The sequence below is a fragment of the Peromyscus californicus genome, unplaced genomic scaffold, assembly GCF_007827085.1.
Source record: "Peromyscus californicus insignis strain IS unplaced genomic scaffold, ASM782708v3 Scaffold_4__1_contigs__length_199733344, whole genome shotgun sequence".
NCBI classification, from domain to species: Eukaryota; Metazoa; Chordata; class Mammalia; order Rodentia; family Cricetidae; genus Peromyscus; species Peromyscus californicus.
The window spans coordinates 145,790,040-145,803,672 of NW_026294562.1; the positions used below are offsets into that span (position 1 = coordinate 145,790,040).

The 13,633-nt window shown below is 41.1% G+C and overlaps 1 protein-coding gene across 4 annotated transcripts in view; it reads right to left on the bottom strand.

Annotated features, from left to right (window-relative positions):
- Positions 1–13,633, bottom strand: part of Herc2 (HECT and RLD domain containing E3 ubiquitin protein ligase 2) — a 173,911-nt gene that overhangs the window by 12,815 nt on the left and 147,463 nt on the right. For all 4 annotated transcript variants that reach the window (XM_052713854.1, XM_052713856.1, XM_052713853.1 and 1 more), the window contains 9 exons: positions 13,168–13,283; positions 12,871–13,069; positions 11,815–12,029; positions 6,088–6,265; positions 5,497–5,658; positions 3,405–3,496; positions 2,849–2,988; positions 2,153–2,340; positions 1,431–1,628 (listed from right to left, as the gene is read on the bottom strand). In XM_052713854.1, coding sequence (XP_052569814.1) covers positions 1,431–1,628; positions 2,153–2,340; positions 2,849–2,988; positions 3,405–3,496; positions 5,497–5,658; positions 6,088–6,265; positions 11,815–12,029; positions 12,871–13,069; positions 13,168–13,283 — 1,488 coding nt within the window. The remainder of the gene's footprint in view (positions 1–1,430; positions 1,629–2,152; positions 2,341–2,848; positions 2,989–3,404; positions 3,497–5,496; positions 5,659–6,087; positions 6,266–11,814; positions 12,030–12,870; positions 13,070–13,167; positions 13,284–13,633) is intronic.

Sequence of the window (13,633 nt, forward strand, 5' to 3'; positions counted from 1 at the left end):
AGCTCTCCTCTAGTGATACTGTTGGAATTTTTTGGTGTGTTTTTTAAGAAAAGGTCTTGCAACTCCTGCTATGAAGCTTACACTAGCCCTGAATTCATTATGTAACCTAGGATGGTCTCAAATTCACAATTCTCCTGCCTCCACCCCCCAAGTCCTGGGATTACCATGTATTTATCAACACACCCAACGCCTCACTGGTAATCTGAGTCAGAGGCAATAAGACTTCCTACCTTTGCACTGTCTCCTATAACACCCATCCAGAGCCATCTAGCAGAGGCTGCCCAGCTGCTTGGGTCCCTGTAGACACCCACTGTATGCTGCCCTCTACTGTTACTGCCTCATTGTAGGAACCCCAACACCACTGTCCATGTTGTCCCATGTTCAACTTAGTGGGAGCCCACCCCAGAGGTTCTTGCAACCTGTGGGAGGTGCACTCCAACTCCCTCATGCAGGGTGCAGCCTTGCCTCTTATGTTCTTCTGCTTCTGTCCCTTTGCTGCCCACTGTCCTCTCCTCTTTGAAAGATAAAGTAAAAATGACAGACTCAGCTTTGCTATTCTGTCGTTATTGGACGTTAACTATTGGAAAAACAGTTGAAATTAAGTTTCTTCCTGCACCTATCAGCAGAGAGAGTATCTTCCCTTAAACACCATCTTTATTGCTCAGCATTGGGCACAATGGACATAAAATGCACAGAGCCCTCCTGCTCAATACAACAAAACATCTCAATTTTATTTTATCAGTAAGAATAGACTACACTCCTTGATAACAACACATGTCAAAGAATCAGAGCCCTTTAGGGTGGATCAGTCTTTAACTCACCTTCTGTGCTCCTTTTCTGACACCAAGCTCCCATGCCTGCTATGCACTGAGTCCCCTCTAAGATCACATCAAGCTGCGCACCAGAAACTCAATAGCTTACTCTTTTACTTCTCAGCCTGACATTCCCTATAGGAAGCTCTTATTAATAAAAATGTCAATGGATCAAAATCCATCCCATGACCTCTAGATGCCAGCATTCCTGATTTTGTCTACTCCCTGTCCCTGTCAAATCAGTCGGCAAGAAATCTCCACCTACACAACCTTGGAGCTTCTCTCTAAGCTCCCAGTCCTCTGCTGGACATACAGAGGAGAAGAAATTACCTAAGGATTTCCCCTCCTGTGTCAGTGGAATTGATCACAAACTTTCAAGGTGAGACAAGCAGAGAAAACCACAAGCACAAGGCTTAGCTTCATGGCTGTTTTTTTTGTTTTTGTTTTTTTTATACACATGTTCTAAGTATTAGAATTGGATGGCATGTAGGAGACACTCAAAGATCATTTGTTGAATGAAATAAAGTCTTTATCTATAGTCCCAGAATAAGGATTTTTGTTGAATGAAAGTTTACGGAAGGTAACAGTGCTCCTATCCCACAGACTGCTACAAAATACCTTTCCCTGAGATATTAAGATCCCTCGCAGAGTGTCAAACCCAACTGAAGGCCCGAGTCCAGTTTCATCAAGAGAGCCCTCTAGATCAAACATGGGGATACAGGGACAGAAGAGCTCTGAGATGTGATGCAGCAGTAGCAGTCGGTTCCTTAGGGCAATGATGGGGATCTCCTGCAAATGGTTGTACTCCATGGGTACCTGCAACATCAAAGTTTCACTAAGTCCACTAAGTGGCAAAAGCACGGAAAGCCAAAGTACAGCCTTATGATTTCTGAAATTAGTCTGAAAACTCCCATGTTTTCTCTAGCTGGTTTGATTACTTGAGACAAATAATGTAAACATGGAAGAATGTTAGAAGTATTAGTTTACAGAAACAGATTTACCAAGAAACATGGGCCACATATACTATCAGTTATTCTATGTTGTGTATTGGCTGGTATCAATATTAAGGCCCTTTTTCTCTATTCCTTTTTGTTCTCCTGTGGAGTGAACCCAGGGCCTCGTGCATGCCAAGCAAGTGGGCATTCTAACATTGTATTATGCTCCCAGCCCAATATTACAGTTATTAATGCCACTGCTTTGTGGCATTATGAACCGAGCTGTTATCAGTGCAACACCTCTATAAACACGTAATTCAAGGAGCCATATGTTGTTGGACCTGCATGACGGCTAATTGTAACAGTGTCCTCCTATTCTGACACACCTACCCAGATAACACTGACCTGTGCAGGGAGCTTGCCGGCACTGGCTGGCTTGCTGGTTGACCAGGCGAGGGTATGTGCAGAACCACAGGCCACACGGTTGACCTTCTTACCCTGAAGGGCAGCTACCAATCGAGGTCTCTGAATAGCATTTGTTGTTCCATCCCCTAGCTGCCCCTCATCATTGTCACCCCATGTGTAAACTTCACCTAAGGGAAGTAAATGTAAAGAACTTAGACAGAGGAGCAGTGAATGCACAACCCCAACATCTTCCCATCACACTGGTAGCACTTACTGCCCTTCTGTTTTGTTAGTGTTCACCTCTCTAAGCATTAGCTTCTCGATGTCACCACACACAAATCGCACTACTGTCCCGAAGTAAGCACACTTCCCAGGACTCCATATAGCACCGCTTGGCCAATATACCTTCTCTAGTCTAGTCTAGTTCATTAGTTCACTGGACCAGGTATGCAACAGCAGCATTTCTCCATCAGATCAAGTAACATAAAACTTAAGGAAATAGTCGTAAAAACCTAAACAGCTCCTGAATGCTAAACAGAGGAAAAAAAGTCAGTTTTTAAGATGAACAAAATCCATGTGTTCAAAGGAACCCTTTCCTAGTTATTCATAACCTAGGCATAAGCTTCATCATTCACAACATTGACCATACTTTTAGGGTCCATGCTGGACCCAAACAGTGAAGTACTATCTACCTACCATCCTCTGTGCAGCACACACAGTGCAGGGAACCAGTGGCGATGGCAATGACTTTCTTTCCCTGCAGCCCCTGGACCTGCCGAGGTCTCCGAACGTGGTCATCAGATCCATGGCCCAGCCGATGATAATCACCTTTGCCCCTGCATAAAAAGAGAGCATGGAACTTACTGAGCTATGGGCATTTGCATTCCACCCTGCCACCATCATGGTGTAAGCTCTACACCAGCATCTGAATCACAGCCTGGCACAGAAGTCAACAGGAAGGGACTTAAAACAGTTCCAATGGTTTTAGGGGCTGGAGAGATGGTTCTCAGCTATCAAGTGAATTTGCTGTTCTTCCAGAAGACCTAGGTTTAATTCTTAACACCAACATGGTAGCTCACTGTCATCTCTAACTCCAGAACCAAAAAAAAATATGATGCCCTCTTCTGGCCTCTGTGGGTACCAGGCACACATGCAGTACACAAGACATACATGCAGGTAAAATACCCAAACAAAATTAAGGTTTTTTTAAACTATGGTTTCAGTGAGATTGCACAAACAGAATCTGACATACCATGTATAAACAGCTCCAGATTTGGTAAGAGCCACAGAAAACTGAGATCCACATTCCACTTTAACTACTCCAAGGCCAGTGAGAGAATCAATCTAGAAAGAGAAAAAATTCAATCAGACAGGCTCCATCAAGGTTAGTGCTGACTGCTACAATCACAGTGAGACTTAACTACATCTATTAAGAAGAACTCTTAAAATCTGTACTTGTGTAATATATATATTTGGTTTTTAGAGACAGAGTTTTTCTGTGTGTAGCTCCAGCTGCCCTGAACTCTGTAGACCAGGCTGGCCTTGAACTCACAGAGATCTGCCTCCTAAGTGTGTTTTTAAAAGTGTGTGCCACCACCAACCAGTGATCATGTAGAATATTTAATATAATATTAAAATTAACATCTAACATAACCAAAGTAATTTCAGGAAGGAAGCAGAAACATGTGACGTTGTCACAGTAAGGCCTAGGATATGTCACCAGGTGAAGTCTAAAGTCTTCTCTCTCCAAGACTGACATAAAGGTACCTGTCTCCAGGAAGCTCTGTGCTTGTCCGCATCTGTGCCAGCACTGTGAGACTCCGAGACCCACAAGGAAGCAACCCCAGACAGCAGGGAAGAGATGGCCAGGAACACTGGGCTCCTTTCCATCCACCCAGGTCAGCATCATGAACACGCCCTCAGTTATCAACCCTGTGACCTGTTTTGACCCCATATACATCCGGTGTCTAACCTCTCCATCCTGTGTCAGAAATCCTGTCGGGCCTCACTTCACTGGTCATCACTTCTCCTTACCCCACAAACTTTGCTCCTTGTGATCTCCGTGTATGTCTTCCTACTTATTTTCCTATATTTCATTTTAAAATTAACTAAAACTTCATTCTCTTAATTAGTCTCTCTGGATTTCCTGCCCTGTCACAGTGCCACCAGTAATAGACTCCTCTAGATTTTCCCATGTCCAACATCCTATGCTCAAATGCAGAAAGCCTTCCTTAGTTAGTGAAATCAAAAAAGGCAACCCACTTTCTTTCATAAAAGCAGAAATCCTGAGCAACCTACAATGAGGTTACAGTATATATGTGTACTGGAAACGGGAAAGGGCTACAGACGAGGGAAATGGGGGCACCATGGGATATACATTCAGCATCTCAGTGTGAGTGAGGGAGAGGATTTTTTCTTCTAGACAGTCTCATTCTATAACACAAGTTAAGTTGTGAATTTACAACTGGAATACTGTGATTACAGCGTATACTGCTATGCCTCACCGTGAATTTTCATTTTTAAAATTTAAACTGACTTAGACTGAAAAAGTCATCCTGAAATCAATAGCACTTGTACTGAAAAGCACAACTCCAAAACAAAAACAAGCTATGTGGTTGGACCCAGCAGGACCTCCCTTGAATAAGGGCCTCTCCTATAGAAGCACCTGGTCAGATTCCATCCCAGGGTGCCTGTGTCCCTGAGCCTCTCTGTTCACATCTGTGCTCAGCAAGGAAGGACACTGAGCACACCCAAGTCCCAACTGTACTACACTACCACATTTACATATCACAGGGCACAGAGTAAGTGATCTAACACACTGATCACCTAACACATGGGTCCCTTCAATCTCTACACCCACCCACCGAAGACACCATATCAGTCCGATAGCATTAAGAAATTGCCTAGTCATTCACTCCCTAAAAACAAACAAATAAACAAAAAAACAACACAATGGTCCCTAACTTAGGCCTATGGAGTTGGTAGCACAAGGCCTCTTCTCTTTGCTTCTGGAGATCCATCAGATCCACTAGAATCAAGTTCTTGTCTCTGTCCTACATTAGATGATATGGCCCCTATTTACCACTGTAAACTGAGAGTGGAAGCAGTGTCAGCGTCATACCTCAAACCCATCCACAAACTAAGTAAAACCACAGGCTATTTGGAACCCTACTGTACTACATGCCTTTCCCAAGCAGACACAAATAGCACTTAAGGTATCCAAAGGTCCTGGCCCCGTCACTCACTTTTTACTCCTGTATACTTCCTGCAATGAACAGAATGCTCCTGAGAAGCACACTCAAGGGAAAGCGATTAGAGACCTGGGTTGCACACACAGGAAATACCTTCATGGGCACTTTGCAACCATCACTGCCTCCTCTGCCAAGCTTGCCATAGTCTCCGTCTCCCCAGGACCAGACAGTATCGTCATCAGTGAGGCACAGTGTCTGGGCATCACCGCTGCCACAGGCAATGTCTATGACACGGTGGCCCTGTAGCGCTTCCACCTTTAGGAAAAAAGAATGCAGGACTCAACTGAGAGTACACAACGGAAATCACTGGGGAAAAAAGGGGGGCTTTATAATAGTATTGCCACTTTATGAATGTTATATTTCACAAAGAAAAATCTTAGTAATTCTTTAAGATAGAAATGCATTCCTCTATTTGAACAATATAAATCTGAACTGTAGAAAGTAGGCATCAGGGTCCCAGTGAACCAACCATGCACCACCATGAGCACTGCTCATTCACTCCTTAGTAAGGAATGTATATGTGCCAAGACAGTTTATTCCTGTAAATAAGAAAACACAAACCACTGACCCTAAAATAAAAAGAACACAGCACCAAAGACAAACTGCCCCCAACCCACTTCAACACTATGACATGAGCAGACACTCGAGCCTAGACCTGGGCCTTTAAACCCAGTACCTTCTCACCAGTTTTGGCTTTAACTGGTCCTCACTGTCACTGTGCCCCAGGCGGCCATATCGGCCTTTTCCCCATGTGTAGAGGTCCCCAGCTGCTGTGACACAGGCACTATGGGCTCCACCAGCAGCAACATCAACCACTTCAATTCCTCTTAGGGACTCAATGACACGAGGGCGGTCACACGGGCTGCAAGAAATAAATACGACTGAAATATATTTTTATTCTTACATATTTTAAAATTTAAACACTTAAAATTTAAACAAAACAATTTCAACATTTCTGGTTGCTACTTATTTATTCAATGTGTGCCTCTAAATATTCCTTCTCAGCCAAGTGATTATTACATCAATAAAGAAGAACCATTTAGACCTAAAATCAAAATTTCAAGATTTTCTATCTTCCTTTACAGAGTAGCTGAATGACAGGAATAGGGCTTTCGCAGCTTTAGGCCAGGCTCATGATGTAGTTTTGTGTTTTTACAAGGCCTATGAGCCAGAGATTGCTCTTTGTGTGTAGGTAGTGGTAGGTGTGGGGGCGGGAGAGTTACCTGGCCCTTACTCGGTCTGCTCAACATGCTATATGACTACTGTGTTCTTTTTATATTGACTCACTTTCTTGTGCTGACCCAATCTAAGAATTCTGGCATAAATGCCACTTGATCATACAGTATTGTTCTTTTGTACACTGTTGGATTTGGTTTCTTAAACTATTAAGAATTTTTCCCATGTATGTAGATGCAAGATATTGATTTGTATTTTCCTAATAATGTCTGAGTATGGTTTTTTTTGTTTTTCGAGACAGGGTTTCTCTGTGTAGCTTTGCGCTTTTCCTGGAACTCGCTTTGGAGACCAGGCTGGCCTCGAACTCACAGAGATCCGCCTGGCTCTGCCTCCCGAGTGCTGGGATTAAAGGCGTGCGCCACCACCGCCCGGCTTGAGTATGGTTTTAATAAAGGTAAAGCTATCTTTTTAAAAAATGAGTTAAAGACTGTAGCTTGGTGGTTGAGAATTTGCCCAGCATCCTAAAGGCCCCAAAACAAACAAACAAACAAACAAAAAGACAGGTTTAGTGATGCACATCTGTAACACCTGGAGGTTAGGCAAGAACTTAACCTATCACAGATTTGAGGCCAGCCTGGGTTATTTTAAATAGCAAAATCCTGTCTCCAAAAAGAAAAAGGAAAGAACAGTAACAAAAACTAAAATAAAATAAAAAATAAAAAAATCAAGAATTTTCCTTTTTCTCCAATATCCTCAAAAAGTAGGTTACATTGTATCAGAAATCACTGGTCACTTGGTTTGGGAGATATTTGGTTAGGGAAATGTATCTTTAGGAAATTAATATTTTGAGTCTGTACGTTGTGAGATTTTTTTGTTTGAAGTTTGTCCAAATCTTTAAAAAGTCAGGTTTGTTGCCATAAAGCTGTTCATTAAACTGTGGTTTCTGCTCTGTTTAAGATGATCCTCAATGGCCTAGATTCACTATGTAGACCACAGACAGGCCTGGAATTAATCTGTGACCACTACCCTGCCTCTACACCCACGTATCTTGACTACAGGAAAGCATAATCACACTTGGTAGCTGCTCTAGGTTTTCTGTTTGCTTTTTGCTATGGTGGTTGTTTTGTTTGTTTTGATTTTAAAGATCTGGTGTATTTTGGTGGTCCCAGGGACTGAGCTCAGGCCCTGGGATAAGCTAAGAAGGTGGGCAAATGCTTTAACCACTAAGCTACATCCCTGGCCTTTGTGATCTCTAAATACTTGCAAACTATATATGAAACCCCTTCAGCAGCAGTTGGGCGGTGGCGGCACACGCCTTTACTTCCAGCACTTGGGAGGCAGAGGCAGGTGGATCTCTGTGAGTTCCAGGCCAGCCTAGTCTATAGAGTTAGTACCAGAGCTACATAGAGAAACCCTGTCTTGAAAAACCAGAGAGAGAGAGAGAGAGAGAGAGAGAGAGAGAGAGAGAGAGAGAGAGAGAGAGAGAGAGAGAGAGAACAAACTGCTTCATCTCTTAAATTTTTCTGACCTGAAATCTTTCTCTCTCTTTTTTTTTGGGGTGGGGAGGGGGACAGGGTTTCTCTGTGTAGTTTTGGTGCCTGTCCTGGATCTCGCTCTGTAGACCAGGCTGGCATCAAACTCACAGAGATCCGCCTATCTCTGCCTCCCAGAGTGCTGGGATTAAAAGCGTGCACCACCACCGTCCAGCCTGAAATCTCTTTTTACCATCATCAGTCTTGATAGAAGTTTTCCTGGTTGTATTTTCCCCCAAGAACCGGCTTTCCTACTCTCTCCTGACTTTCTATGCTAAGGATTCTGACAACCTCTTTTCTACTTACTTTGAGTTGCATTTGTCCTTCTTCCTATAGGAATTCCTATAGTATAGTGTATTACATCATAGTTTTGTACCATTTTTATTATTGTCTTAAGTGCCACTTCACATGATAAGTTTCCTTCTAAGTACTGCTTTTGCTGGATCTCACATATCTGGGTAAGTCAATTTCACTTTCATTCTGTTTAAAATTATTTTTGTTTTTTCATTCATTCTCTGATCCATCAGTTATTTTGGTGTTTTAATTGCTTTTATTCCTCTTGGTTAAGGCTGAATAGAGAAATGTTTTATTTGCTTTCCAAGCATTAGGGGATAATTTCCAAAGATCCACAATTGATTTCCAGTTTAATTTCCATGTAGACAAGAGAATAAACTTTGTATAAACATAAATCCTTTTGCCATACAAAATCTGCTATTTTGTGGTTCAGTGCATAGTCTATACTGGTTGGTGTTCCATGCACATATTAAAAGATTAGAATTTTGTTTGGCACAGTTTTCTAAAAATGTTAATTAGATCAAGTTGGTTGGCAGCTAGCCAATTTTTTTATCCATTTCATATTTTTAATCTTCTCATTTTTACCAATTATGAAAGGGTATTGAAAACCATGACCATAGGGGTTTGTCTAATTTATCCTTGCAGTTCTAGCAAATCTTTTAATTATGTTTTTTTGTCTCCAAGTATGCCTGTGCACAACATGAGTGCAATGCCCTCAGAGACCACAAGTGGGTGCTGGAGTTACAGTTGGTTGTGAGTCACTAGGTTGCTGCTGGGGATCAAATGTGGGTCCTCTGGAAGAATAGTCGGTGCTCTTAACTACTGAGTCATTGCTCTGGCATATTTTTACTTTGATCAATTTGCAGTGTCTATTAGGTGTCTAATATTAATATGTACTGTTTTCTTGATGACCTGACTACTTTATCATGAAGAAACAATTTAATCCATGCCAATATTCTTTGCTGCGAAAATGTATTTTGCATGATATTAATGTAAATACTGTGGGTTTGTTTGCTTTTCATTAGTATTAGCATGGTATACATTTCTCCATCATTTTGACTTTATTTTTAGTGTGTGCAATGCACATGCACATGTGTGGGTGTGGCGACCAAAGGACAATCTTACGTGTCATTCTTCAGAGGACACCCACCTTATTTATTTATTTATTTATTTAGTTAGTTAGTTAGTTAGTGAGTTAGTTAGTTAGTGAGTTTGTGAGGCAGCGTCTCTCACTGACTTGAAACTTGTCACGTCTGCTGAGCTGACTAGCCACTGAACCTCAGGGCTGCCTGTCTCCGCCTCCTCTGCACTGGAGTTACATGCATATGCCACTATGCTCCCTTGGTTTTGTTTTTTGTTTTTTAACATGGGTTCTGGGGGTCAAACACAGGTCGTCAAGCATGCAACAGACTGAATCATCTCCCCAGGCCTGCATCTGCCTTCTGAGTGTTCAGATCATTCCTTCTGATGTAAATATACTTGGCTTTAAGATCTCACCTTGCTGTATGTTTTCTATTTACCTATGTTTTATGATTTCATGCCTATTTTATTACTTTATTTCTGCTTCTTACCCCTTTAATATTTCTTTAACCTACCACAGCTTAATCAAACCCATCCCAACTGCTTTTCAAATTCTACTGTCAGTTTACTTTGGTGCAGTCTTTTTTTTCCTCCTCATGTTTCTTTTGCTTGGGATTCTTTAAGATTACTGTACCTGTGAGTTCAGAGCTGCTAGTCAATTCTGCATTTCAGTTATTTCTTAAAAATCTCCCATTCCCTCTCTTAAGTGCTCTTTATGGACACACTAAGCCATGTGGCACTGTCCCAAGTTCACCGGTGTTCCGTCATTTGCATATCCCTTTTCCCTGCACTTTCACTCTGGGTAGTTTCTATTGTCCTATCTCCCAGCTGACTGGTCTTTTTTTATTACATCTATTTGGGCATTAATTCCATATAATTTACTTTTCCTTTCTGTGAATGTATTTTTCATCTTTAGGATTTTTCATTTGGGTATTCAAATAATTTTTAGGCTCTACTTAACAAGCCCAAGCTTTTACATGTTTATTCACAATATGGTATGTGATTAAAAGAAAAGTCTACCACAGTGGCATTTCTGAATCAGTTTTGATTGACTAGTTTTTGTTCTCATATGAGTTGTATTGTTTTGTTCTTCTGCATATCTGCAATTTTTGAGTGGATACAGGACATTGTAAAGTTTACCTTGTTAAGGGTTTGTTTATATTCATAAAAATAATTGAGCTTTGATCTCTATTATTTATAAAAATGGTTTTAGTTTTTAAGTTTTAGAGGAGGAACCGCAGCCTACAGTATATGATTCATTTTCTCCCCGCTAATGTATACTTATATATTTATTGATACATATGAGTGTTTTGTTTGAAGGTAAGTGTAGCATATGCGTGCAGTACCCACAGAGACCATAATTCCCCTGGAATTGTAGTTACAGATGGTTGTGAGTCTCCAGCAAGGGTGCTGGGAACCAAACCCAGGTCAAAAGCGCTCTTAAGCCATCTCTCCAGTCCTTAGTTATTACTTTTTTGTACTCTACCTGCATATGAATGATAAGGTTTCTGGGAGCTCTATCTCCTCTGTGAGCACCAACAAAAGTTTCTTACAATCATTTGCAGTGGTTTGCTCTTAGGCTTCATCTGATTGCCTTCCTGGGTTCCACAGGTCTCTGGGCTCTCTGTACAGCTCTCACCTACTCTGTGGTACTCTCTGCATATTCTACCTCTTTCGGCCTCCTCAGCTCTCTAGTTCTGTCATCTCTAAATCAAAGGATGCTGTCATCATCTGCCAGGGCCTCTCCTTCCTGCTGTGGCATGGAAACTGTCTACAGATGATCTACTGGGGTAACTTTTTGAACTAGCCTTCTTTGTTTCCTATTTCTTGGGGAATTCTATATTGCTGCCTCATATTCAGTGTCTTCAGGGCTGCTGTATATTTTGCCTGGTGATTTTAGTTATATCTAAGCTACATCTCCATTTCTACTTTGGTGGTAGATGAAACCAATTTTTCAAAAACAACTGAGTCTGGTTCCTTCCCCATCACTTGTGCTATCTCTTCTATACTTATGATTTTGGTATCATGTAACAAATGCCCAATGTGATTCATTCAGTGGACAGTAGCAAGGTGAAAGACAAAAAGATGCTTAGTATTTGTAAAACTTGTGAATAAAAACCTCAAGACATAATGCTTCCCTCCCAGTACAGGAGTCATACAGGTAAACTCACATACAGTGACCTGTGGACCTATTTCTGACAAATAAGTTATTAACATCATTTAACTCAAGCAGGTTATTGCAAGTGTTCTAAAAGGCAAAGATCAACACACTGTACAGCACTAAAACAAAGCAAAGAAAACATACGAAAATGATATTTTCACACAATACCTTCTGTTACCATGCCCCAACTTCCCATCTTCTGCCTCACCCCACGAGTAAACTTCTCCTTCTGAAGAGAGAGCAAGGCAATGCTTTCCTCCTGAGTTCACAGCAACTTTCTTAATGAACACATGCTGAATGGACTCCAGTAACGTTGGGGTAGACACTGACTCTGTCCCTCCGATCCCCAGTCTTCCACCAGCACCATAGCCAGTAGCATAGAGCTAAGATGAGAAAACATAAATATTCCTGTATTTAGTAATTGCCCAAAAGAAATAGCATTCTGTACATTTTTACACCAGAGAAAACTTAACTTAAGGTTAAAAATCATAGGAAATTTTAAGATTTTATATATTGCTATGGCTTCAAGAAGTGTTCTCCAAATGTCTGTCTAAAAGCCTTGGTCCCTAGGGTAGTACTAATAAGAGATGGTGGGGATTTTGAGATGAGACCTCTTAGAAGGAAATCCTATAGGTTACTGGTGGATGTCCACAGGTGTAACTGAGGACTGTGCCCTCTACCCGCATTCAATGTTGTACCCCAATTTCCAACTGTAAAAATAGAGCCCCCTTCCTCTCATTCGAAAGAAAAACTGTAAGCAGGCAAACTGAAAAGTAACAAAGATTCACTTACAGATAGATCATAGCTATCTACAGAGACTCATGAGCTGCACTACAGAGAGAAGAGACAACTGACAGAATCAAGTATTGACGATTTTTTTAAAGAAATACAGCTAACAGATGTAGTGCACTTCAAAATAAAAATATGTATAAAGTAGTTAAGGTATATGTAAAGATTATACAGAAATATGTAAGAATGTTCCCTGCTTTTGGTGATATCATAAACATTCTTCAGAAAGTTTTAAAATACAAGACCTTACACATACAAGAACCAAACAAAATATCTACTCATAATTTTCTCAAATGTTAACGACAAAAAAAAAAAAAAAGAAAAAAAAATGTAGGGTTGGGGATTTAGCTCAGTGGTAGAGCGCTTGCCTAGCAAGCGTAAGGCCCTGGGTTCGGTCCTTAGCTCTGAAGAAAAAAAAAAAAATTGCACCCTTACCTTCCCATCGGCTGTCACAGCAAAAAGTGTCTGCTCTCCTCCAATTAACTGCACTGGTCTGAGAGCTGCAAGTGCTTCACATGGAGTGGGAACTTTCACTTTTGCACCTTCAATTCCTCCAAGCTGCCCCCTATGATTATGCCCCCACCCATAAATGGTTCCACTACCACCAGCAGAGAGAGTCCAATCATCTGGCCGCCTATAAGAAACATCAAAAGAACATTTGATGTGAACATTTGTGTAACTGTTTGTACAAACACTTATACACAACATTGTCTCTTAGTTCTGAAGTAATACCTGTTCATCCACTGCACAAGCTGTTCATCTTGCTCTCTTTTAAAGATGCTGTGGCTTTCATGGAGAACATCCATATTTTCACTGTCTGCCATTAACTCACGAATTTTCTTAGCAACCTACAAAACATTATTATGGGATTATGAATCAAACAAGTAAGTTGGGTGTGGTGATTCACACTTGCAACCCGAGAACTTGTGAGGCAGAGGCAGGAGTTTAAGGACAGCCTAGGCTATTGAGTGAGCTCCAGTCCAGTTTAGGATATAGTGTGAAACCTTGACTTAACCTTTCTTCCTTGAAAAAGAGTAAAAAAATAATTAAGGTAAGAAAACAAGTGGAATCTTTAAATGGGAAAACGACAATATACCAACATCAGCATGATGATTTTATATTTAGTACGAAAAATCAGCATTTTCACATCAACTGTGAGATGGTAAAAAAGTCCATACCATATCATTGTATCTTAGTT